Source organism: Pelophylax lessonae, assembly GCF_965119305.1.
Source record: "Pelophylax lessonae genome assembly, chromosome: 3".
Lineage (NCBI taxonomy): Eukaryota > Metazoa > Chordata > Amphibia > Anura > Ranidae > Pelophylax > Pelophylax lessonae.
In genome coordinates, this window is record NC_138770.1 from 50,651,024 (window position 1) to 50,676,450 (window position 25,427).

At 46.3% G+C, this 25,427-nt stretch overlaps 1 protein-coding gene across 1 annotated transcript in view; it reads left to right on the plus strand.

The window, feature by feature from the left end:
- The window catches only part of PINX1 (PIN2 (TERF1) interacting telomerase inhibitor 1), a 264,522-nt gene that overhangs the window by 34,156 nt on the left and 204,939 nt on the right, over positions 1-25,427 (plus strand). Inside the window, exon 5 of the mRNA XM_082249517.1 lies at positions 10,701-10,793. Coding sequence (XP_082105643.1) covers positions 10,701-10,793 — 93 coding nt within the window. The remainder of the gene's footprint in view (positions 1-10,700; positions 10,794-25,427) is intronic.

The following is a 25,427-nucleotide window of genomic DNA, read 5'->3' on the forward strand; positions in this document are numbered from 1 at the left end:
GCTTCATTAACAAGGCAGTGGTTATCTTGGAGGTGTGTTTGGGGTCGTTATCATGTTGGAATACTGCCCTGCTGCCAGGGCTGGACTGGGAATAAAATTCAGCCCTGGAAATAATTTCATACCAGCCCCATAGAATTGTTATACCGGCCCAACAGCATAACGCCATTATTTTCTTGTTCACAATAGGGAAAACCATGAGTTTTAAAGCACATTTGAAAAGTGTATTATATATAGATAAGACAGACATGAAAGCACATAGGACTTTATAAATATAAGAGCAAACTTCTTTCCAGGCTCCCTCAGAGACTGCAGACACGATAAAAGAAAAGAGATGGTCAGAGGCTGTGGACATGTTACAGGAGCTTGTCAGAGGCTGTGGACATGTTACAGGAACTGGTCAGAGGCTGCGGATATGTTACAGGAGCTTGTCAGAGGCTGCGGATATGTTACAGGAGCTTGTCAGAGGCTGCGGATATGTTACAGGAGCTTGTCAGAGGCTGCGGATATGTTACAGGAGCTTGTCAGAGGCTGCGGATATGTTACAGGAGCTGGTCAGAGGCTGCGGATATGTTACAGGAGCTGGTCAGAGGCTGCGGATATGTTACAGGAGCTGGTCAGAGGCTGCGGATATGTTACAGGAGCTGGTCAGAGGCTGCGGATATGTTACAGGAGCTGGTCAGAGGCTGCGGATATGTTACAGGAACTGGTCAGAGGGTGCGGATATGTTACAGGAGCTTGTCAGAGGCTGTGGACATGTTACAGGAACTGGTCAGAGGGTGCGGATATGTTACAGGAGCTGGTCAGAGGCTGCGGATATGTTACAGGAGCTTGTCAGAGGCTGCGGACACAGTACAGGAGATGTCAGAGACCACGTACAGGATACAGGAGATGGTCAGAGGTTGAAGACATGGTACAGGAAATGTCATGGGCTGCGGACATTGTTCAGGAAATGTCATGGGCTGCGGACCTTGTACAGGAGATGCCATGGGCTGTGGACCTTGTACAGGAGATGCCATGGGCTGCGGACATTGTACAGGAGAGGTCATGGGCTGCAGACACGGTACAGGAGGGGTCATGGGCTGCGGACATTGTACAGGAGATGTCATGGGCTGCAGACATGGTACAGGAGATGTCAGGGGATGTGCGGACATGGTACAGGAGATGTCACAGGCTGTGCGGACATGGTACAGGAGATGTCACAGGCTGTGCGGACATGGTACAGGAGATGTCACAGGCTGTGCGGACATGGTACAGGAGATGTCATGGGCTGTGCGGACATGGTACAGGAGGGGTCATGGGCTGCGGACATTGTACAGGAGATGTCATGGGCTGCAGACATGGTACAGGAGATGTCAGGGGCTGTGCGGACATGGTACAGGAGATGTCAGGGGCTGTGCGGACATGGTACAGGAGATGTCAGGGGATGTGCGGACATGGTACAGGAGATGTCACAGGCTGTGCGGACATGGTACAGGAGATGTCACAGGCTGTGCGGACATGGTACAGGAGATGTCACAGGCTGTGCGGACATGGTACAGGAGATGTCATGGGCTGTGCGGACATGGTACAGGAGGGGTCATGGGCTGCGGACATTGTACAGGAGATGTCATGGGCTGCAGACATGGTACAGGAGATGTCAGGGGCTGTGCGGACATGGTACAGGAGATGTCAGGGGCTGTGCGGACATGGTACAGGAGATGTCAGGGGATGTGCGGACATGGTACAGGAGATGTCACGGGCTGTGCGGACATGGTACAGGAGATGTCATGGGCTGTGCGGACATGGTACAGGAGGTGATCAGAGGTTGCGGACATGGTACAGGAGGTGATCAGAGGTTGCGGATATGGTACAGGAGGTGATCAGAGGTTGCGGATATTGTACAGGAGGTGATCAGAGGTTGTGGATATTGTACAGGAGGTGATCAGAGGTTGTGGATATTGTACAGGAGGTGATCAGAGGTTGTGGATATTGTACAGGAGGTGATCAGAGGTTGTGGATATTGTACAGGAGGTGATCAGAGGTTGTGGATATTGTACAGGAGGTGATCAGAGGTTGTGGATATTGTACAGGAGGTGATCAGAGGTTGCGGATATTGTACAGGAGGTGATCAGAGGTTGCGGATATTGTACAGGAGGTGATCAGAGGTTGCGGATATTGTACAGGAGGTGATCAGAGGTTGCGGATATTGTACAGGAGGTGATCAGAGGTTGCGGATATTGTACAGGAGGTGATCAGAGGTTGCGGATATGGTACAGAAGGTGATCTGAGGTTGCGGATATTGTACAGGAGGTGATCAGAGGTTGCGGATATTGTACAGGAGGTGATCAGAGGTTGCGGATATTGTACAGGAGGTGATCAGAGGTTGCGGATATTGTACAGGAGGTGATCAGAGGTTGTGGATATTGTACAGGAGGTGATCAGAGGTTGTGGATATTGTACAGGAGGTGATCAGAGGTTGTGGATATTGTACAGGAGGTGATCAGAGGTTGCGGATATTGTACAGGAGGTGATCAGAGGTTGCGGATATTGTACAGGAGGTGATCAGAGGTTGTGGATATTGTACAGGAGGTGATCAGAGGTTGTGGATATTGTACAGGAGGTGATCAGAGGTTGTGGATATTGTACAGGAGGTGATCAGAGGTTGCGGATATGGTACAGGAGGTGATCAGAGGTTGCGGATATTGTACAGGAGGTGATCAGAGGTTGCGGATATTGTACAGGAGGTGATCAGAGGTTGCGGACATGGTACAGGTGCCTGAGGAGAGGGGGTAACTAGAACATGTTACACCCTGAATACTGGGGGAGCTACACTCAGATTGAAATTCAGCTGTTCCCTGCTGAACTAGAGAAATCTCAATCTGCGTGTAGCCAGCTTTACCTTATTCCTTGCTCCTGTAGGCTTCCTCCAGTGCTGTAACTTGTCCCCTTCAGCTTCTATGTAAAGTACTGGCTGTGGTCACACTCCAGCCTCCCAATCATCCTATACAGGGTTAATGTCCCTGCATTGTATGTGATGATGTCAGGACTTTGTGTGGAGGAAGAGAGCACTGGAGCTGTCTGCAGCATGGAATAAGCTAAAAGAGGCATTTCTCCCCCTCCCCCTCCCCACACCTACACTGCAAGGGCAGACTTTATTTTTTATACTTTCCTGGAGTTGGCCCTGTTATGTATTTACATTCAGTGCTGTTTATACTTAGATTTTCTAATAGGTTAGGATTAGGAATATGCTTAGGGCTCTTTCACACGGGCGCTCCGTATGTCCGCAAATCATCCTATTTTTTTGCGGATGATTTGCGGACATAATGTAAGTCTATGGCATTGCGGATGTCAGCGGAATACCATCCGCTGACATCCAATTTTCCTCCTGTCAGTTCTGTTCCGTTTTTTGGAACAGAAAAAATCCTATTTTTGTTCCGTTCAAAAAACGGAAAGGAAGGAAAATCGGATGTCAGCGGTGTCATCCGCTGACATCCGCAATCCCCCATAGACTTACATTAGGTCCGCATATCATCCGCAAACGGATGGGATGATATTCGGACCTACGGAGCGGATGACAGAAATGTCATCCGCTCCGTGAAAAAAAAAAAAAAAAAAGTCCCGCAGCGGAGCTCTCACACGGAAAGCCCGTGTGAAAGAGCCCTTAGACTTCTGAGGTGATACATAGATGTATTCCATATACATACTATAACTTATTATATAAGATGTGTGTGGAATACATCTATATATCACCTCAGATGTCCCAGTATATCTCTAACCTGTTCAAGAAAGTGTCTCTCTGTCTGCAGGGCAGGTTTACACACAGCATAGTAGAGGGTAGAAGGCAGAGAAGGTCAGGACTCACGGGGAGAAGATGAAGGCTGCCATACATCTGTCCTCTCAGATCAGGTCATACAGGGAGAGATGTGTGCTGGGCAGGAAGCAATGATCGGGACTGCTGTCTGTGTAACCTCTTCTAGCTCCGCCCACCTGTACTGGAGCTCTGTGAAAGCCCCGACTCAGCCTGCTGACCAAAAGAGGCGTGGCTGCACTGCAAAGCAAATCACTCAACCAGGCACCAGTTCTAATGAAGTGGGCGGCACCCAGCCGCTGCTCTTGTGAGAGAAAAAAAAAAAAAAAAACATCCCAGAGCAGCTGAGCTCAGCTCATAGCCGACAGCAGCCCCAGGGCAGCCGGCCTGGCGGGAATTTTCCCGCTATCCCGGCAAGCCAGTCCGGCCCTGCCTGCTGCCCAATCTCCGAAGGGAGGGGATCATGCTCTGCTTCAGTATGTCACAGTACATGTTGGCATTCATGGTTCTCTCAATGAACTGTAGCTCCCCAGTGCCGGCAGCACTCATGCAGCCCCAGACCATGACACTCCCACCACCATGCTTCACTGTAGAGAAGACACACTTGTCTTTGTACTCCTCACCTGGTTGCCGCCACACACGCTTGACACCATCTGAACCAAATACGTTTATCTTGGTCTCATCAGACCACAGGACATGGTTCCAGTAATCCATGTCCTCAGTCTGCTTGTCTTCAGCAAACTGTTTGTGGGCTTTCTTGTTCATCATCTTTAGAAGAGGCCTTTCTCTGGGACGACAGCCATGCAGATCAGTTTGATGCAGTGTGCGGCGTATGGTCTGAGCACTGACAGGCTGACCCCCCACCCCTTCAACCTCTGCAGCAATGCTGGCAGCACTCATACATCTATTTCCCAAAGACAACCTCTGGAAATGACACTGAGCAGGTGCACTCAACTTCTTTGGTTGACCATGGCGAGGCCTGTTCTGAGTGGAACCTGTCCTGTTACACCGCTGTATGGGCTTGGCCACCATGCTGCAGCTCAATTTCAGAGTCTTGGCAATCTTCTTATAGCCTAGGCCATCTTTTTGTAGAGCAATAATTATTTTTTGTCAGCTCCTCAGAGAGTTCTTTGCCATGAGGTGCCATGTTGAACTTCCAGTGACCAGTATGAGAGAGTGAGAGCGATAACACCAAATGTAACACACCTGCTCCCCATTCACACCTGAGACCTTGTAACATTAACGAATTACATGACACTGGGGAGGGAAAATGGCTAATTGGGCCCAATGTGGACATTGTCACTTAGGGGTGTACTCACTTTTGTTGCCAGCGGTTTAGACATGTATGGCTGTGTGTTGAGTTATTTTGAGGGGACAGTAAATTTACACTGTTATACAAGCTGTACACTCACTACTTTACATTGTAGCAAAGTGTCATTTCTTCAGTGTTGTCACATGAAAAGATAGAATAAAATATTTACAAAAATGTGAGGGGTGTACTCACTTATGTGATATATGGTGTGTATGTATGTGTGTGTGTGTATGTGTGTGTGTGTATGTGTGTATATATATATATATATATATATATATATATATATATATATATATATATACACATATAATATGAGAGAGCGAGAGACTTAGGCCAGGTGTGCTACAAGCATATCTATGCTGGTCCTTAAAATGATATTGCACCTAAAACCAGAAATGCAATGTATTGCAGCTTAGTACATTTTTTCTTATTTTTTTTTTTTTTTTCCCCCCTGTTTTGGCCAGTAACACAACGCCTGTATTAGAGCGCCCCCACTCTGGATGAAGGGGCACAGCAGCATTGTCAGTCTGGGGGGGGGGGGGGGAGTGTTAGATCAACTAGCAGATTTAAATACACAAACAAATTGAAGCCAAACTCCAGTTCACACTTTATAATCCTATACAGCAAATGACCATTTGAATGTTAAATCACAAACTGCAATTTAAGCAGCGCAAATTCCTCAAAATTAGAATAACACTACAAAAGCGCAGTGGTGCAATAATCCCAATAAATATAAAAAAATAAATATATGAAAAAAAAATAAATATATGAAAATGGTGAAAGTTATCACTTCTATAATAAACATAAAATTGTGGATACAAACTGAATTATGTTGTAAATAAATAACTCAATTAATGTCAATTAAAAATCAATATAAAGTGCTATGGTGCAAAAAGACGTGATGAATATTCAATAATCGTTCAGAAAAAATCAACCCATGTGCAGAGTAATTTTCAATAGGGATTTCAACCAGGTAATTCTGCTGCTCAATCGTGCAAATAAAGATATTAGACGGAGAAGTAGTGATGGTGGCACCCTCCGAACTCCGCCAAAAAATAGGAGAAATACGAACTCAACAAATGTAGTTGATCTCGGTTACCGTATGACAACAGGAGGAGATCAAAGTGCACTTGTTAGATCTCCGTGATCTAAATCCAATGTGCGCCCTTGTGAAGGAAGTTCCTGTGTGTCAATCTCAGGGGACACAAACCAAACAGAGAGACGGACTCCTCATAGTGCAGTATTCAGGGGTTTCATTCATTGATGCACCCCGTGAGGTGCGTCACGGGGTGCATCACTTCCTCAGGGGTTGATGCGATACATGGTTTCTGGGAAATAGACAGTTTGTAGCATGTAATAAAGATAGTAGATAATGTTATACTGATGCAAGACACTAAGGGGCCACCAAGGGGCTCATACTTGCAAATCTGGCCCTGTTTGTCCTGCCGGGCCCACGTGGATCCCAGGTCCACAGCTCCTGGGATAGGCATTCTCAGCGGCAGCCAATGGATCATGAGCATGCAATTTCTTTTAACAGATTTGTAAGTATGGGCCCCTTAGTGTCTCGCATCAGCGTCGGGTTACCGGGATGCATTTTTATACCTACCATGGATTGCTCTATGGAATACTGAACTTGACTATGAATATATAATATACAATGTATAACATCTCAAATCTGTTTCATAATATGGTACCTGTCTGTGTTTACCTGCTGACATTGTATGTTCCAATAAACTTGCTTTTTACATTGTATCTTTGGGTGTGTCACACCTCATTCAAAGTCCCAAGGGCAAATCTTTGCAACTTTCTATGTTATTGAGGGATGGAGGTGCGTCACGGGGTGCATCAGGGCATATTTTATTCTCTCTGGAGTGAATCCCCTTTTTAATGCATGCCGGTATTCTGTTGGCTTTGCTTGCAGCAGCTTGACATTGCATGCCACTGCTGAGCTTGTCTACTAGGACCCCCAGGTCCTTTTCTATCCTGGATTCCCCCAAAGGTTCTCCCCCTAGCGAGTAACATGCGCTCGTATTTTTAGCACTGAAATGCATTACCTTACATTTTTCAACATTAACCACTTAAGCCCCGGACAATTTGACCCCCTTCCCGACCAGGGCCTATTTTGCGATTCGGCACTGCGTGACTTTAACGGACAATTGCGCGGTCGTGCGACGCTGTACCTAAACGAATTTGACGTCCTTTTTTCCCCACAAACGAAGCTTTCTTTTGGTGGTATTTGATCACCTGTGCGATTTTTGGATCATGCGCTATAAACAAAAAAAGAGCGTCAATTTTGCAAAAATAATATTTTTCACTTTTTTTATATGAAATTTCCAAAAAAAAATGTAAAAATCAAAATCTTAACATTTTAGGCCAATTTGTTTTATGCTACATATATTTGGTAAAAAAAAATCGCAAAAAGCATATTTTGATTGGTTTGCGCAAACGTTATTGCATTTACTAACTAAGGGAAAGATTTTTGTCATTTTTGTTGTTTTTTTTTTTTTAACGAGTAATGGCGGCGATCTGCGATTTTTTTTTTTTTTTTTTTCTTCTTGCGGGACTGCAACATTGCGGCAGACAGATCGGACCCTTGACTGACATTTTTGACACTTTTGGGGGTACCAGTGACATTACTGCAGTAATCAGTGCTATACATATGCACTGTTACTGTAAAAATGACACTGGTAGGGGAGGGGTTAACTTTTTTTGAGAGGGAGGGGTTAAGTGTATCCCTAGGGGCGTGATTCTAACTGTGATTGGATGTGGCTACTGGTGTAAGAACAGAGATCAACGGTCCTACATAGCAGAACCGTATGATCTCCATTCTTACACAGGGGAGGATGACAGGCGGCTTTGTTTACATTAGCCGCCTGCCTTTCTCCTGGTGTAACGGACAATCGCGAGTGCCCGGCGGGGGGTCCGTGACCGAGCGGGAGCGCGCCTCCGGCGGCATGCGCTCGCTCCCCAGAGCCTCACAGGCTAGCGACGTAGCCCTACGTCGCTTTGCCTGTGAGGGGCTGACCGCCGCTGTAAATAGTCGTGCGGTGGTCGGCAAGTGGTTAAACCTCATTTGCCATATAGTTGCCCACCCCATTATTTGATTTTAGATCTTTGTGTAAGGTTTCCACCTCCTGCGTAGAAGTTATTGCCCTGCTTACCTTTGTATCATCCGCTAATACTGGGATTTAGCTGTTTTTCCCATCCTCTAAATCATTTATAAATGAATTAAACAGAATTGGTCCCAGGACAGATCCTTGTGGGAACCTGCTTACCACAATGGGCCATTCCAAATACTCACCATTTATCACCACCCTTTGGACCCACCCCTGTAGCCAGTTTTCAATCCAGGTACTCACCCTATGGTCCATGCCAACAGACCTCAGTTTGTAAAGTAAACATTTGTGGGGAATTGTATCAAATGCCTTTGCAAAATCCAGGTGTCATACACCTGTTGATGCTGGTAGAGCAAGGTACTATGGGACATGTAGTCCCTCATTCAGCCTACTTCTCTCTTCATTGAAGAAGTTGTTCTCTGCAGCTCCCCACCCATTGGTGGCTATCTAGAGGGGGTTGATAGACTGAAATGGTTACATTCTTGTGGCCTGATTGGCTCACCTCACTGTGGCTACACCCAGACACATACTTGTCACATGTCCTTTGCTGCTGATGGCATTATGGAGCATGTAGGCCCTTGTTTAGTGCGCTCCTCCCTATATTAAAAAAAGCTCTTTTCCACTGCTCCCCATCTATATCCGGCTAGGTTAGAGCTTGTTTACGCTTGACTACAACTCTAATGCCTAACCAATGCACCTATAACAATATTCCGGGTGTTAGACTCGCTTTAACAACTTCTCGACTGTGCTATAGCCAAATAACAGCTACAGCGTGGTCGTCTAGTTTTGGGAGTCCCGTTAACGTGCCCACTGCAGGGTGCAGGAGGCAGGCTTTGTGATTGCAGAGACACTACTGATCCCATATTGAGATTAAGAGCCACACTTTACCACATGATCAGCTCTATCCAATCACAGCTGATCACGGATGTCAACAGAAGCCGGTTATCCACACTCTTCCTCATGCTGACAGCATGAGGAGAGGAGAAGAGAGCTGATAACCTGCTTCTCTAAAAGGGACATCTACACTAATAATCAGGACAGTCCCAACAGTGCCCATCAGTGCTGCCAATCAGTGCCTCCTCATCAGTGTTGCCTACCATTGCCCATCAGTGTTGCCTACCATTGCCCATCAATGTTGCCTACCATTGCCCATCAATGTTGCCTACCAGTGCCCATCAGTGCTTCCAATCAGTGCCTCCCATCAGCGTCGCCTACCGGTGCTCATCAGTGCTGCCAATCAGTGCCTCCCGTCAGTGTCGCCTACCAGTGCCACCTATCAGCGCCCATCAGTACTGCCAATCAGTGCCTCCTCATCAGTGTCGCCTACAAGTGCCCATCAGTGACGCCTATCAGCGCCCACCAATGCAGCCTCATCAGCGCACATCAGTGAAAGAGAAAAATGACCTGTTTGCAAAATTTTATACCAAACTATGAAAGGTTTTTTTTTTTCTTTTGAAATTTGATTAAATGCCACCAAAAGAAAGCTCTATCTGTGTGAAAAAAATGCAAATAATTTTGTTTTATTCAAAGTGTGGCGGCGCTGAAAATTGACCTGGGCAGAAAGGGGGTAGAAATGCCCGGTAGGCAAGTGGTTAATGCGCTTTAGTATGGGCGTTAGACTGGCATTTTACAAGCGTTAATGAGGAGTTAAAAATGCTCTCCAAATGCCCTATGGGCAGTTTTGAAGCTTTTGATGAGCGTCAAGGCGCGTTAAAACTGCTCCACAAACGCCTATTCCAGTTATTATATACAGTTAATAAACTAATCTTAATGCCCTGCAACTGCACCGTAACTGCCTGCCAGAGCGCTTGCGAAACGTTACCATAGACTTGAATAGGAGGCGTTGAAAGGCTTCAAAACGCCTCCTGACTCGACAAGAGGCTTCCATCTTGAAGCAACCCGACACCAACACTACATGTTTTAATAGTGTGCACAGCACTGTGTGCTGTCCATTGTATCATTTGCATAAGCATTTGAGGGGCGTTTTTAACTCCTCTCAAACGCCTGCTTTTAATGCAAGTGTAAACTTAGCCTTCGAGGGAAAAAAGACTGGAACAGTCATGTCCTTGCACCCCGCATGGCTCACCTCACTGTGGCTACGCCCAGACGCACATTTTGTCACACACCTCTCGCTTTTGGCAGTGCAGGGTACTATGGGACATGTAGTCCCTTGCTCAGCTTGCTCCTCTTCTCATGGAGGAAGCTGTTCACTGCCCATCACCTGCTATGTTAGAGGGAGCAAAGACTGGATAGGTCATGATTACCTCTTTTTCAGGTATTTCTGGATATTTTATTAATATGGGTCTTATGTGTAATAGATGAGCAGGAGAGGAGTGATCTTGGCATAAACAGTTTCTTGCTACCAGGAGGTCTGACCCCAAAGGAAGACGTATCGGAGTATTTATTATAAGCACCACCATAGAAATCCTCTCCCAGGATGTTCATAGGAGTAAAAAAATTAACAAAAATATTTCTTCTCTTTCAGATTTTCCTGCCAATGACAGCAAAAAATCCTTCAGCCTGGAAGAAAAGTCCAAGACCTCTAAGAAGCGAGTGCATTACATGAAGTTTGCTAAAGGTAAGCCCTTCCATTGGGAACCGGTAATGGAAAATGTGTGCCGTTCAGGCTACAAGGAAATCAATCCTGTGTCCTCCTCTGTGAGTGCAGGCCAGGGCAGGAGCATGTCTCGGCTCCAAGCAACTGTTGAGCAAAGGATGGATCCCATGAAGCTTCACATCAATGCAGACCCACTGGTATTGAAATGAATGGCGGTCTCAGCCTGGGCTCCCGCCAGGCCAGGCTGAGGTTGCCCTTCATTCCTTTCATTGTTTTGAGAGTCCCTTCAGCCAAGTCCGTTCCCCAGACCTATGTAGATGGAAAGCTTTCATGTCTATGGGACTGAGGGATTGGTCATGTGCCTGTGGGGAATGGCAGGTTCACCATTATTCAGACCTATGGAACTAGGAAGCTGATTAGTCATGTGTCTGCAGGGAATGGTAAGGTTACTTGTAATGGGTTCACTTTAGCCAAGTCAGTTCCTCAGGCCTACAAAGTTGGAGAGCTTTCATCTCTATTGAACTGAGAGGCTGATTGGTTATGTGCCTGTGGGAAGGGTTGGGGTATGTTTGACAGGTTCACTTTAGCCATGTCCATTTCACAGACCAATCAAGATGCATGGAGAGTTTTAATCTCTTTGAAATCGATAGGCTGATTGGTCATGTGCATGTGGGTAATGGCCGGCATACATGTGATGGGTTCAGCAAAGTCCGTTCCATAGACCTGTGTAGATGGAGAGTTTTCATCTGTATGGAACCAAGGCATTGATTGGTCATGTGCCTTTGAGGAATGGTTGCTGTTCATGTGACAGGTCAATTTCCACCAAGTCCCAATCAAAATCGAGAGCTTTAATCTCTGTGGAACTGGAAAGATGATTGGTCATGTTCCTGCAGGGAATGGGCAGTGTTCATGTGATGGGTTCACTTCAGCCAAGTCCGTTTCTTAGACCTATAAAGTTGGAGAGATTTCATCTCTATGGAACGGAGAGGCTGGCTGGTCATGTGCCTGTGTAGAATGGCCAGTGTTTGTGACAGAGCTACTGGTACAATCTCTAGGTACGTGCCTCAATGAAGTCAGTTCTCCCAGCACTTGAACTTCCATCACCTAGACTAGTGGTGGCCGACCTAGACATGGAGGGCCTCGGCTGTAGCACCTGACAGGGCCACTAATAAGGCAGTACAGCTGGCCCTCCTGTCTGGGGCCCAGGCTCCATCAGTTCAAAAGGGGGGCCCAGGCACATGTTGCACTGCCTTCTTGCTGAATCTTGTGACTTTTGTTGACCCCCCCCCCCCCCCCCGTAGTGCTGCAGGCTTTTTTCCTCTCTATCCCTCCTGCTGCAATGCAGTGGAATTGGTTCTAGGATCTGCACCCCCTTCCACCTGCTGTCATATTTACAAGCCCCTTTCCTAAATGAACACAGTGAGTGATTGGTACCGATCTCTCCTGTGTCCATTCATTGCTGAAGTATAGTAAACTATACGTAATATTCAGTATATGTAGTGCTATGTTGGATTGTCAGAGACTTGGGGACATGCTACAGGCATAGTTGAAGGCTGTAGGAATGTTGGCGGTTGTGGATGTGTAACATGAGACTGCTCGAGATCACTGATGTTACAGCCCCTCTACAGATCAATGCTGCCATTACTGACTGCTTGCACCCGAGGACCACAATATAGGTAAAAGGGCCCCAAGTTGGGCACGAGGGAACTCGGTGCACGCCACTGGTATGGCAATTCTCAGCCACCAGTTTGTAATTTGAGCGCAATGAAGTGACGGCACCCTCAGAAAAATAATTATACAATCCTTTTATGAAAGGCTTTAACTGAAGAAACCCAAAAAGTCTTCAGGAAAGGGATTCCTGTGGTTGCTGGAAATATTTTGAATTCCTAGACCTCCAATAATCTCCCCTGCAGCTAATTAAGCACAGAGTGCTTTGCTTTGTTTATTTTATTTATATATATATATATATATATATATATATATAGGTGAAATATGGCTTGAAAATTTTTTGTTGAGGTGCAATATGGCCTGATTAAAGAGAGGAGGAGTGACGGGTGTCGGCACACTTGGCACATCCAGTATAAATTTGACCGTGCTGAAAGGTGGACTAGCTCTGAGGAAGGGAGCGTGTCTCCCGAAACGCGTCAATCATCCAATTGCAGGGATGAATACCTCCACATGTGGTGGACTCATTCAATGCGATTTATGCTTTTCATGTCTGTGAGTATGTTTTTGGCATTTTAATAAAAAGTTTTAAAGGTGTCCAAGGGTAATGCACTAGGTGTTTGCGCCTCCTTTCTTTCTTTCTTTTCTATGCATTTCTGATTAAAAGAGATTTCAAAGTATTAAGCCCCGTACACACGCACCGATTGTTGGCTGACCGATCGGCCGTCTTTTGTCCAGTGTTGGTTGAAATGTGCTCTAGACTGCACACAAATTTTCTCGGCCAACAACAACCAACTTCAGAAGTGATGTCATGTTCTGGTCTACTTTTCGTGTGTTTTTTCTTCTCTGAGCATGCCCAGTCTTGATCATCACATTTTTGTCGGCCGAAATCTGTACTGACTGACGAACAATCGGCCGTTCTGTTGTTGGCCAACAAAAATTTTATAGCATGCACACCAGATTTTGTTCGGCCGAAAAGTCGGAGTCGGTTGTCGGAAGCATCATACTAACAAGCCGAAAAACGGCCGATCGGACGTTGGCCGAAAATTTACGGCCAACAATCGGTGCGTGTGTACGGGCCTTTATTGAGCCTACAGTATAAGACTGGAAATGAACAATAAAGACTTTTCAAGAGAAGGATCCTCGTAAGTCCATGGCCAGGAAGACCAATTACAAACCAAAGAGTTTCAGTTCCGTAGCTTTATAACCTGGGGGTATGCAAGTCCCAAAACACAGTTAGCTGGAGTCAGATATTCTATCTTTATTTCTGGTTTTCCAGTCTGGCCTGCAATATAAAAGAAATAAAAAATAAAATAACGTGTTCGATACTTGCTCCTAGGATTCTGTTGAGGTGAAATATGGCTTGAATAAAAGAGATTTCAAAGTGCTTTAATGCCTGAAAGCCTGGAAATAAGTGATAAAAAGTTCCAAGTCCGAGGTCCCCAAATGTCCAAAGCCAAGAAGACCGTGTACAAACATAGGAGATTTCGACACCCTTGCTAAGTAACCTGGGAACCCAGGTAGCAATGGCACCTAACCTTCTGCCCTCCTTTCTCCTATGGTCAGTAGACGTCGATGTGAATGTAGGAAGGAGTTTGGTGACGGAGTGGCTTGGAACTGTGTGGAGGGTTGAAGAGGTCACAAAATTTGGGGCTCAGTTTATATACCCCCCCTTTTTCCTTTTTTATGAGTCCATTAAGATGTGTGCACAAGACATGGCGGGGGTGTAATTATGAGGGGAGGTTAATTCTGCAGCTCCTCTGTGTTTGGCCCCGGGCCCTACTGACAAGTGCTCTTAAACACACAAGCAATGATGCAATTATCCAGCGGTAATTATAGCTCCGTATGAAGCGGCTGGCTGCCTGTAGTGATGACTGAGTGACATGTTTAGTGTCTTGACTCCAACATAATCACTGCTAGTGTCACAAACATACTGGGATGAGGGGGGGGTCCTGTGCCTTATATATCGGAATAGATGAGACCCATGTAGGGGCCCTCTCCTACACTGTGCCATATATATCCAGAATAGATGAGACCCGTGTAAGGACCCCCTCTCACACTGTGCCATATACAGTATCCCACATAAGTGAGTACACCCCTCACATTTATGTAAATATTTTATTCTATCTTTTCATGTGACAACACTGAAGAAATGACACTTTGCTGCAATGTAAAGTAGTGAGTGCACAGCTTGTATAACAGTGTAAATTTACTGTCCCCTCAAAATAACTCAACACACAGCCATTAATGTCTAAACCGCTGGCAACAAAAGTGAGTACACCCCTAAGTGACCATGTCCAAATTGGGCCCAATTAGCCATTTTCCCTTCCCGGTGTCATGTGACTCGTTAGTGTTACAAGGTTTCAGGTACAAATGGGGAGCAGGTGTGTTAAATTTGGTGTTATCGCTCTCACTCTCTCATACTGGTCATTGGAAGTTCAACATGGCACCTCATGGCAAATAACTCTCTGAGGATCTGAAAAAAGAATTGTTGCTCTACATAAAGATGGCCTAGGGCCCTAGGCTATAAGAAGGTTGATAAGACCCTGAAACTGAGCTGCAGCACGGTGGCCAAGACCATACAGCGGTTTAACAGGACAGGTTCCACTCAGATATGTATTGGACCAGTATAATGATAAATCCGCCATGTTGTATTGTACTGTAAATTGCATATTAGAATATATTGGTCCAGTGTGTATGTGTGTATATCTATCATATATATATATATATATTGTCAAATGTATTGGGACGCCTGCCTTTACACACACATGAACTTTAATGGCATCCCAGTCTTAGTCCGTAGGGTTCAATATTGAGTTGGCCCACCCTTTGCAGCTATAACAGCTTCAACTCTTCTGGGAAGGCTGTCCACAAGGATAAGGAGTGTGTCTATGGGAATGTTTGACCATTCTAGAAGCGCATTTGTTAAGTCATGCACTGATGTTGGATGCGAAGACCTTGCTTGCAGTCTCCGCTCTAATTCATCCCAAAGGTGTTGAGGTCAGGACAGTCAAGTTCCTCCACCCCAAGCTCGCTCGTACTTGTCTATATGGACCTTGTTTTGTGCACTGGTCCAAGTCATGTGGTGGAAGGGGGATTATGGTGTGGGGTTGTTTTTCAGGAGTTGGGCCCCTTAGTTCCAGTGAAGGGAACTCTTAAGGAGTCAGCATACCAAGACATTTTGGACAATTTCATGCTCCCAACTTTGTGGGAACAGTTTGTGGATGGCCCCTTCCTGTTCCAACATGACTGTGCACCAGTGCACAAAGCAAGGTCCATAAAGACATGGATGAGCGAGTTTAGGGTGGAGGGACTTGACTGGCCTGCACCTCAACTCGATAGAACACCTTTGGAAGTCCCCGACTCTCCCTTACCTTGTGCTGCTTCCAGGAAGAAGCTGGAGTGCGAAGCTGGGAAGCAGAAAGTGCAGGTCTGGAGGAGGAGTTCTTTCGTCTTCTCTGCTGCTGACCGCTGAGACTAGGTGTGGGTGGGGATGAGGGGGGTGTCGCAGCTGCAGGAGAGGTGCGAGGGCCACATGAAATGGTCTGGCGGTTTGGATTTGGCCTGCGGACCTTGTGTTTGACGCATGTGGTTTTAAGCATCAGGTTGATTATCTGTGTCCATCCAGGTCGGATAGCATGTTACCCTACCAGGTGGGGGGCTTGGCCCCAGCAGTTGTCTGATTTGGGTGTTGGCCTTTAAACTGGTGGCTGCTGGTCTGCTGGCAATCCCCAGCTCTTTTCCCTTGGGCCTGTTAGTGGTTGCTGCGGTGTTGCCGACCCCTCAGCTGGCCTGGTTTTGGGCTTCTTGAGAGTATCTGAATTCCTGTGTCCATCAATATTTGGATAGGGAGAGAGGGGCATCCAGTGTCCTGAGTGATGCCGCACTTTATGGAAGGATTACACTGGTTTATTTAAAATGGCGATTGAGCCAATGCATTTCAGGTGATAAGCCTCCCCTCTTCTTCAGGGCTGTTGATACGTGTAGCCAGAGAAGGATGGGCTCCGCTGTTGTACCTGGGCTTCTTGTGAAAACAAATGTCGACTAGAGTTAAGCCTAGTACTCATGTGCTAAGTGGGCAAAATTAGCCGTTTTTCAGTAAAAACCGGCCGACATTCGGCCTGTGTGTATGGCAGCCGGTCCAATGTGTTTCGTCTAATAGGGCGTCATCATTGGATGACATGCTTCGGGTGGAGCTACAACGGTGACGTCATAACACCCTCCAGGGTATTGATCGTGCTTCTCTGTGATGCATGCGATTTCATACCTGTCTATTGGAAGTAGTTTTAATCTTATTAAATGCTAAAATTTTCAGACTACTACACGGAGTTCATCCTTTGCCTCTATCCTTTATCGAGTTTTATGTGTGGACTGCCCTGGCTGTATGGAAACCTCTCTCCTGAGCCTTTGATCACGCTATCCAATCATCTATCTCAGTGGAAAATGTCTCAAGAGTACAGCCAGACCTCCATCCTTGAGGTCTTACCTACTGGTCAGTGGGGTGTGCACCCGGGTGTGGAGTACTGTATATTCACATTGGATCACTGGAGTCTGGCGACCTATACATTTACTGATGGACTGCTTGCACTGAGCGCTTTTCTTTCTGTGATGAATTTCCTCTGAACCTTTTATGTATTTATTTATCATGTCCACTATAGATTTATTTGTTTTTATGCACTGAAGTGTTTCATTACCTGATTGGATGGTATGTTGATGCATTTATGCAATAGCACTCTATTTGGATAGCGCAACACGATTTTCAAATTGGTTGATTATACATTCACCGGATACTTTATTAGGTACACCTATTTAATTGCTTGGTAACAAATTGCTAATCAGCCAATCACATGGCAGCAACTCAGTGCAATTAGGCATCTAGACGTGGTGAAGAAGACTTGCTGAAGTTTAAACCGAGCATCAGAATGGGGAAGGAAGGGAATTTAAATGGCTTTGAACATGGTAAGGTTTTTGGTGCCAGATGGGCTGGTCTGAGTAACTCAAATACTGCTGATCTACTGGGATTTTCATGCACAGCCATCTCTCAGGTTTACAGAGAATGGTGGGGAAAAAGAGAAAATATCCAGTGAGGGGCAGTTGTGTGGACAAAAATGCCTTATTGATGTCAGAGAAGAATGGGCAGACTGGTTTGAGAGGATAGAAAGGCAACAGTAACCCAAATAACCACTTGTTACAACCAAGGTATGCAGAATACTATCTCTGAACCCACAACACATTGAATCGTGAAGCAGATGGGCTACAGCAGCAGAACACCACATCGGGTGCCACTCCTGTCAGCTAAGAACAGGAAACTGAGTGTCACGTACCTGGTAGGTAGAGCCTGAATGTGCGGAGGAAGGCCTCTCTTACACCTCTGACTCAGAGCCCCTGATAGAGTAAACAGGAAGCGCAGAGTCGCACGAGTGGCGGTGGACGTGCAGGCTGCAGGACTGCTGGTGGCGTAGAGTTCCAGACGGAGGCAGGTGTCCTGGGAGTAGTTGGATCAATGCAGCAACTAGGGAGCCTCGAGGAATACTGGAAGGTAAGCAGAGTCAGACAAGCCGGGTCATACACAGAGAGGTCAGATCAGGTACAAGTGGAGAGAATGGTCAAAGAACAAGCTGGGGTCGGTGCAGGCAGAGAACTGGAGTAGTCAAAGGCAAGCCGGGTCAAGATCTCAGGAGCAACACGGGTAACAGGAAGCAGGACTGGTACGGAACGCTGTAGACGAGACAGCACTGATCCTGGGAGCAGATCTAGCTTAAATAGGCCTCTTGATGCTTAACTGTCATCAGGTGCGCAGCACACTCAATTCACATGCTGGGGCTTTCACATTTGCCAATTAGCTTTGGGAAATTCAAGGGGCAGGGCCTTGCCTGCGGTTGCCAACTTGTCTCCTGGCAGAACCTTCCTGACACTGAGGCTGCAATTTGCACAGGCTCACCAAATTAGAACAATAGAAGATTGGAAAAATGTTGCCTGGTCTGAGGAGTCTCGATTTCAGCTGTGACATTCAGATGGTGGTGTCAGAATTTGGCATAAACAACATAAAAGCATGGATCCATCCTACCTTGTATCAATGGATGAGGGCGGTGGTGGTGTAATGGGGTGGGGGGATATTTTCTTGACACACTTTGGGCCCCTTAGTACCAATTGAGCATTGTTTAAATGCCACGGCCTACCTGAGTATTGTTGCTGACCATGTCCATCCCTTTATGACTACAGTGTCCCCATCTTCTGATGGCTCCTTCCAGCAGGATAATGCACCATGTCAACAAGCTCAAATCATCTCACCACTGGTTTCTTCATCATGACAATGAGGTCACTGTACTCCAATGGCCTCCACACTCACCACATCTCATCCTATAGAGCACCTTTAGGATGTGGTGGAACATGACAATGAGGTCATTGTACTCCAATGGCCTCCACACTCACCACATCTCATCCAATAGAGCACCTTTGAGATGTGGTGGAACATGACAATGAGGTCACTGTACTCCAATGGCCTCCACACTCACCACATATCATCCAATAGAGCACCTTTGAGATGTGGTGGAACATGACAATGAGGTCACTGTACTCCAATGGCCTCCACACTCACCAGATCTCATCCAATAGAGCACCATTAGGATGTGGTGGAACATGACAATGAGGTCACTGTCCTCCAGTGGTCTCCACACTCACCACATCTCATCCAATAGAGCACCTTTGGGATGTGGTGGAACATGACAATGAGGTCACTGTACTTCAATGGCCTCCACACTCACCACATCTCATCCAATAGAGCACCTTTGGGATGTGGAGGAACATGACAATGAGGTCACTGTACTTCAATGGCCTCCACACTCACCACATCTCGTCCAATAGAGCACCTTTGAGATGTGGTGGGATAGGAAATTCGTATCATTGATGTGCAGCTGACAAATCTGCAGCAACTGCGTGATGCTATCATGTCACTATGGAGCAAAATCTCTGAGGAATGTTTCCAACACCTTGTTGGATTTATGGCACGAAGAATTAAGGTCGTTCTGAAGGCAAAAGTAGGTCCAACCCGGTACTAGCAAGGTGTACCTAATAATAGGGATCGACCGATTATCGGCAACACCGACATATCGGGGGCCGATATGCACTTTCCCCGATATATCGGAATCGGCCCCTGAGGTTACCGATATTTAGGGAAAGTGAATTTCCTGGGGTGATGCCTGCAGCTAGAGGCATCACCCCGGTACCGGCATCCATAGCCGACGGTCAGCTGTCTTGTAATGACAACCAATGCGGCTGAGAAGCCGCTCGGCTGTCATTACAAGGAGCGGGAGTGGATATCCCCCCCCCCCCCCCTCCCGCCACCTTCCATGGCTCATCCGGGTCTCCCGTCCCACCGGGAGACCCAGGCATCCTACCTCCACCGCCGCCCGAAGAGAAGACCCGGTGTAACATGAAGATGTGTCCCCGTGAAAGCCGGTATCCGTGCCACAAGTGCGCATGTGCCGGTCTCCATGTAAAAAGCCCGGAAGTGATGTCATGACATCACTTCTGGGTACCCGGTGCCGAATTAAAAAAAACTGACAGCATTCAAAACAGCCAAACTTGGTGTTTTGAATGCTTTTCAGTGCCGAGGAGGGGTTTGGGGTCTTTTAGACCCCCAGATCCCTCCACAAAGAGTACCTTTAGGAAAAAAAAAACATTTTTTACATGTCCGAAAATATTGGCCGATACCGATATCCGATGACCAAAAGTATCGGCATTAAAAAAACGATATCAGTCGATCATTAGTACCTAATAACGTGTCTGGTGAGATATATCGTCACACTTTGACACTAAGAGCCGGTTCACACTGAGGCGATCCGACTTGCTGGGGCGACCTGTGAAGTCGCGGTGCTCAGCGCGCACTGCGACCTTGGAGCGACTTGCACGGACTTCATATCATTGAAGTCAATGCAGGTCGCTCCAGGTCGCCCCAAAGTAGTACAGGACCCTTTTTCTAAGTCGGAGCGACTTGTGTCGCTCCTATTAGAACGGCTCCTGTGCTACTCTATGGCAGGCGACTTGTCAGGCGACCAAGTCGCCCCAGTGTGAACCGGCTCTTAGAGCAACCACTTTTTGATTTATTATTCACAATATAACCTGACAGTATTTGTGTCCCTCAAAGGTTTTTTTTTTTTTTTTCAGAGTACAAAAATCATATTTTTACTTCAGATCCTCTGTCTGAAATTTGTTGCACGGGGGTCTTTTTTTTTTACAGTCCCACATTAATCTGGTCATACCTTTTTAAAATATTCTCAAAAAAGCATTTTTCCTGTAAGGAAGACTACCTTGCTCTTCGGAAATCTGCCTAGGAGCATATATAGAGAAGAAAGGTCAGCAGGTGACACACTTGACCTGTCACGTCTTACAAATTTGGGCCATATGCGGGCTCATCCTGTAACAAGCGGGACGTCTGTCATCGGTTTTGGTGACACGGGGAAGTGGAGATGTCAGGCGTCTCAGGTGAGCTGTGACACGCTGGGTGGGGTGGAACGCTTTGCCCTACCGCATGCCTTTGCCTCACTGATCAATGTTCTGATCGTCCTTCCTCCACCCTTTAAACACTTTGGTTGCCCAACAGCTGTCTGGGAAGGGAAGGCAATAAACCGGTCTGTCCTCCCGGGCCTCCAGAAGCTTTTTCGCATGGTGTCTTTTATTTTTTTTAACAAGCTTCTCATCCGACAAGGAGGTCAGGAGTTCAAGCTTGTGAAATGAAGGACGTTTAACGTTAGCAGCATGTCTCCATGGCCCCGGGCCACTCTGGGCGGAGGTTCCACAAAACATACGCACAGATATGTGTTTAATATCTAGGCGTTCGTTCAGGAGGCCAAGGGCGCACTCCTTCTTCTTTCCTTGTGTTTATTCAAGGGGAACCCGGAGTTCAGACTGAACGTTGGCTAATATTCATCTTCACGTCTTGGGTGAAGATTCTGCCCTCAGGTGTTGGGATTGGAATAGGGGGCAGGAAATAATTATAGACTTTAAATGGAGAGAGAGGTGGAAATCTGTCTCACTAATAGAGGGGTATATATATATATATATGAGGTGGGGAACGCTGCGATGGATTGGAGGAGTTCTATCGTTAACCTCTTCACTCTTCTTGTGGAAGAGCACACATTATTATTAAAGGGCAAAGGCCGGCAACAAGATAAATGGCTGCAATTGTTGTGTCCTACAATGAGCGTTAGGACAGGACTACAGAACACCCCTCCACCCATCTGTAATGTGAGGGGAGGTGTTCTGTAGTCTACAGAATGTACCATGAACAATGTAACTGATAACAGTGAACACAGAGTACCCCCCTCCTTATCTTCTTTGTAAGATGAGGGAGGTGTTCTGTAGCCCACAGAGAGAAGCATGAACAATGTACCTGATAACAGCACAGGCAGAGAGCACTTCTTTCTTCTCTTCTTCTTCTTCTTTCTTCTCTTCTTCTTCTTTCTTCTCTTCTTCTTCTTTCTTCTCTTCTTCTTCTTTCTTCTCTTCTTCTTCTTTCTTCTCTTCTTCTTCTTTCTTCTCTTCTTCTTCTTTCTTCTCTTCTTCTTCTTTCTTCTCTTCTTCTTCTCTCTTCTCTTCTTCGTCTCTCTTCTCTTCTCTTCTCTTCTCTTCTTCTTCTCTCTTCTCTTCTCTTCCCCTCTCTTCTTCCCCTCTTCCCCTCTCTTCTTCCCCTCTTCCCCTCTCTTCTTCCCCTCTTCCCCTCTCTTCTTCCCCTCTTCCCCTCTCTTCTTCCCCCTCTTCCCCTCTCTTCTTCCCCCTCTTCCCCTCTCTTCTTCCCCCTCTTCCCCTCTCTTCTTCCCCTCTCTTCTTCCCCTCTTCCCCTCTCTTCTTCCCCTCTTCCCCTCTTCCCCTCTCTTCTTCCCCTCTTCTTCCTCTCTTCCCCTCTCTTCTTCCTCTCTTCCCCTCTCTTCTTCCTCTCTTCCCCTCTCTTCTTCCTCTCTTCCCCTCTCTTCTTCCTCTCTTCCCCTCTTGAACCATGTACCTGATAACCGCACAGGCAGATACTACTTTATCTCCGGAGGAGCAGTGTTGTCACCCTGGGATATGACTACAGGGCATCTCCCCTCCGTGTAAGATAAGGGGAGGTATTATTTTGTCTACATAGCGAACAATGTAACTGATAACAGTCACAGGCAGATACTATTGCATCTATGGTGGAGCAGTGTTGCCACTCTAGGATAGGACTGCAAAACTCCTCCCTACTCCAGTTCTCACAATTTTTCTTTAGTGGTGTGTGCTTATGTATGTATATATATATGTGTGTGTGTGTGTGTGTGTGTGTGTGTGTGTGTGTGTGTGTATATATATATATATATATATATATATATATATATATATACATACATATACAGTGCCTTGCGAAAGTATTCGGCCCCCTTGAACTTTGCAACCTTTTGCCACATTTCAGGCTTCAAACATAAAGATATAAAACTGTAATTTTTTGTGAAGAATCAACAAGTGGGACACAATCATGAAGTGGACGAAATTTTTTGGATATTTCAAACTTTTTTAACAAATAAAAAACTGAAAAATTGGGCCAGCAAAATTATTCAGCACCCTTAAGTTAATACTTTGTAGCGTCACCTTTTGCTGCGATTACAGCTGTAAGTCTCTTGGGGTATGTCTCTATCAGTTTTGCACATCGAGAGACTGAAATTTTTGCCCATTCCTCCTTGCAAAACAGCTCGAGCTCAGTGAGGTTGGATGGAGAGCATTTGTGAACAGCAGTTTTCAGTTCTTTCCACAGATTCTCGATTGGATTCAGGTCTGGACTTTGACTTGGCCATTCTAACACCTGGATATGTTTATTTGTGAACCATTCCATTGTAGATTTTAGGGATGCACCAAATGTTCGGCGGCCGAACATTATTCGGCCGAAAATAGAAAAAATAGCACTTTCGGTGTTCGGCCGAATAAGTCAAAAGGCCGAATAATTTTGTGCCGAACAATAGGGCTGAACGATAGTCGATATGATATCGACTATCGTTCTGTGGCCGTAGGCGATATTCATATCGCCGAGGTCGCGATATTTACATAGGCAGGGGGAAGGGACTCGGAGGAGGACTCAGACTTCCGTGAAGCCGGGGCACTTCAGCGGTGAGCATACATTACATTACTCACTCGTGCACTGCAGCCCGCCCCACACATTCAGTGAGTCTTACTCTCCTGCCTAGTTTTTTCAATGGCACATTCAGGGAGCCAATCACGCCGTGATTAGCTGCACAGCGAACCAATCACGCGTGCCTGCACACCTGATTGGTTCCGCTGTGCCGCTACTCACGGCGTGATTGGCTTCCTGAATGTGCCATCGAAAAAACTAGGGAGGAGAGTAAGACTCACTGAATGTGTGGGGCGGGCTGCAGTGCACGAGTGAGTAATGTATGTATGCGGCTGTGCTCCTTTCCAGGCTCCTACTAGTCCACCTCCAGCCTCCTACTACCACCACTATGAGAGACTGTCTGTCACTGTATAATCTGATCGAGTCCACACTGACTGACTGTCACTGAGTAATTGATGTTACCACATTAACCCTGACCTGCCCAGTGCCCTGTATCTGCAATTAAAATTTACAAGGCTGCCTGCATGCTTCCTGATTTCCATTCCCAGCATCCTTCCCAATCCCTACAGTGTCACTAACATTAACCCTATGGTACAAGGCTGCAGTGTGCACTGAATCCCATTCCCTACAGTAACATTTAGGGAGAGAGAGAGACATGAGAGGACAAGAGAGAGAGAGTGAGAGGACAAGAGAGAGAGAGTGAGAGGACAAGAGAGAGAGAGTGAGAGGACAAGAGAGAGAGAGTGAGAGGACAAGAGAGAGAGAGTGAGAGGACAAGAGAGAGAGAGTGAGAGACACGAGAGGACGAGAGAGGACAAAAAATTGGCAAAATAAATGGAAAAAATGCGAAACACCGCGTTCGGTATTCGGCCTTCGGCCAAACATTTCATTATTATTCGGCTTTGGCTTCGGCCAAGAATTTCATTTCGGTGCATCCCTAGTAGATTTTGCTTTGTTTTGTATCATTGTCTTGTTGGAAGACAAATCTCCGTCCCAGTCTCAGGTCTTTTGCAGACTCCATCAGGTTTTCTTCCAGAATGGTCCTGTATTTGGCTCCATCCATCTTCCCATCAATTTTAACCATCTTCCCTGTCCCTACTGAAGAAAAGCAGGCCCAAACCATGATGCTGCCACCACCATGTTTGACAGTGGGGATGGTGTGTTCAGGGTGATGAGCTGTGTTGCTTTTACGCCAAATAACGTTTTGCATTGTTGCCAAAAAGTTTGATTTTGGTTTCATCTGACCAGAGCACCTTCTTCCACATGTTTGGTGTCTCCCAGGTGGCTTGTGGCAAACTTTAAACGACACTTTTTATGGATATCTTTAAGAAATGGCTTTCTTCTTGCCACCCTTCCATAAAGGCCAGATTTGTGCAGTATACGACTGATTGTTGTCCTATGGACAGAGTCTCCCACCTCAGCTGTAGATCTCTGCAGTTCATCCAGAGTGATCGTGGGCCTCTTGGCTGCATCTCTGATCAGTCTTCTCCTTGTATGAGCTGAAAGTTTAGAGGGACGGCCAGGTCTTCGTAGATTTGCAGTGGTCTGATACGCCTTCCATTTCAATATTATCGCTTGCACAGTGCTCCTTGGGATGTTTAAAGCTTGGGAAATCTTTTTGTATCCAAATTCGGCTTGAAACTTCTCCACAACAGTATCTCGGACCTGCCTGGTGTGTTCCTTGTTCTTCATGATGCTCTCTGCGCTTTAAATGGACCTCTGAGACTATCACAGTGCAGGTGCATTTATACGGAGACTTGATTACACACAGGTGGATTCTATTTATCATCATTAGTCATTTAGGTCAACATTGGATCATTCAGAGATCCTCACTGAACTTCTGGAGAGAGTTTGCTGCACTGAAAGTAAAGGGGCTGAATAATTTTGCACACCCAATTTTTCAGTTTTTTATT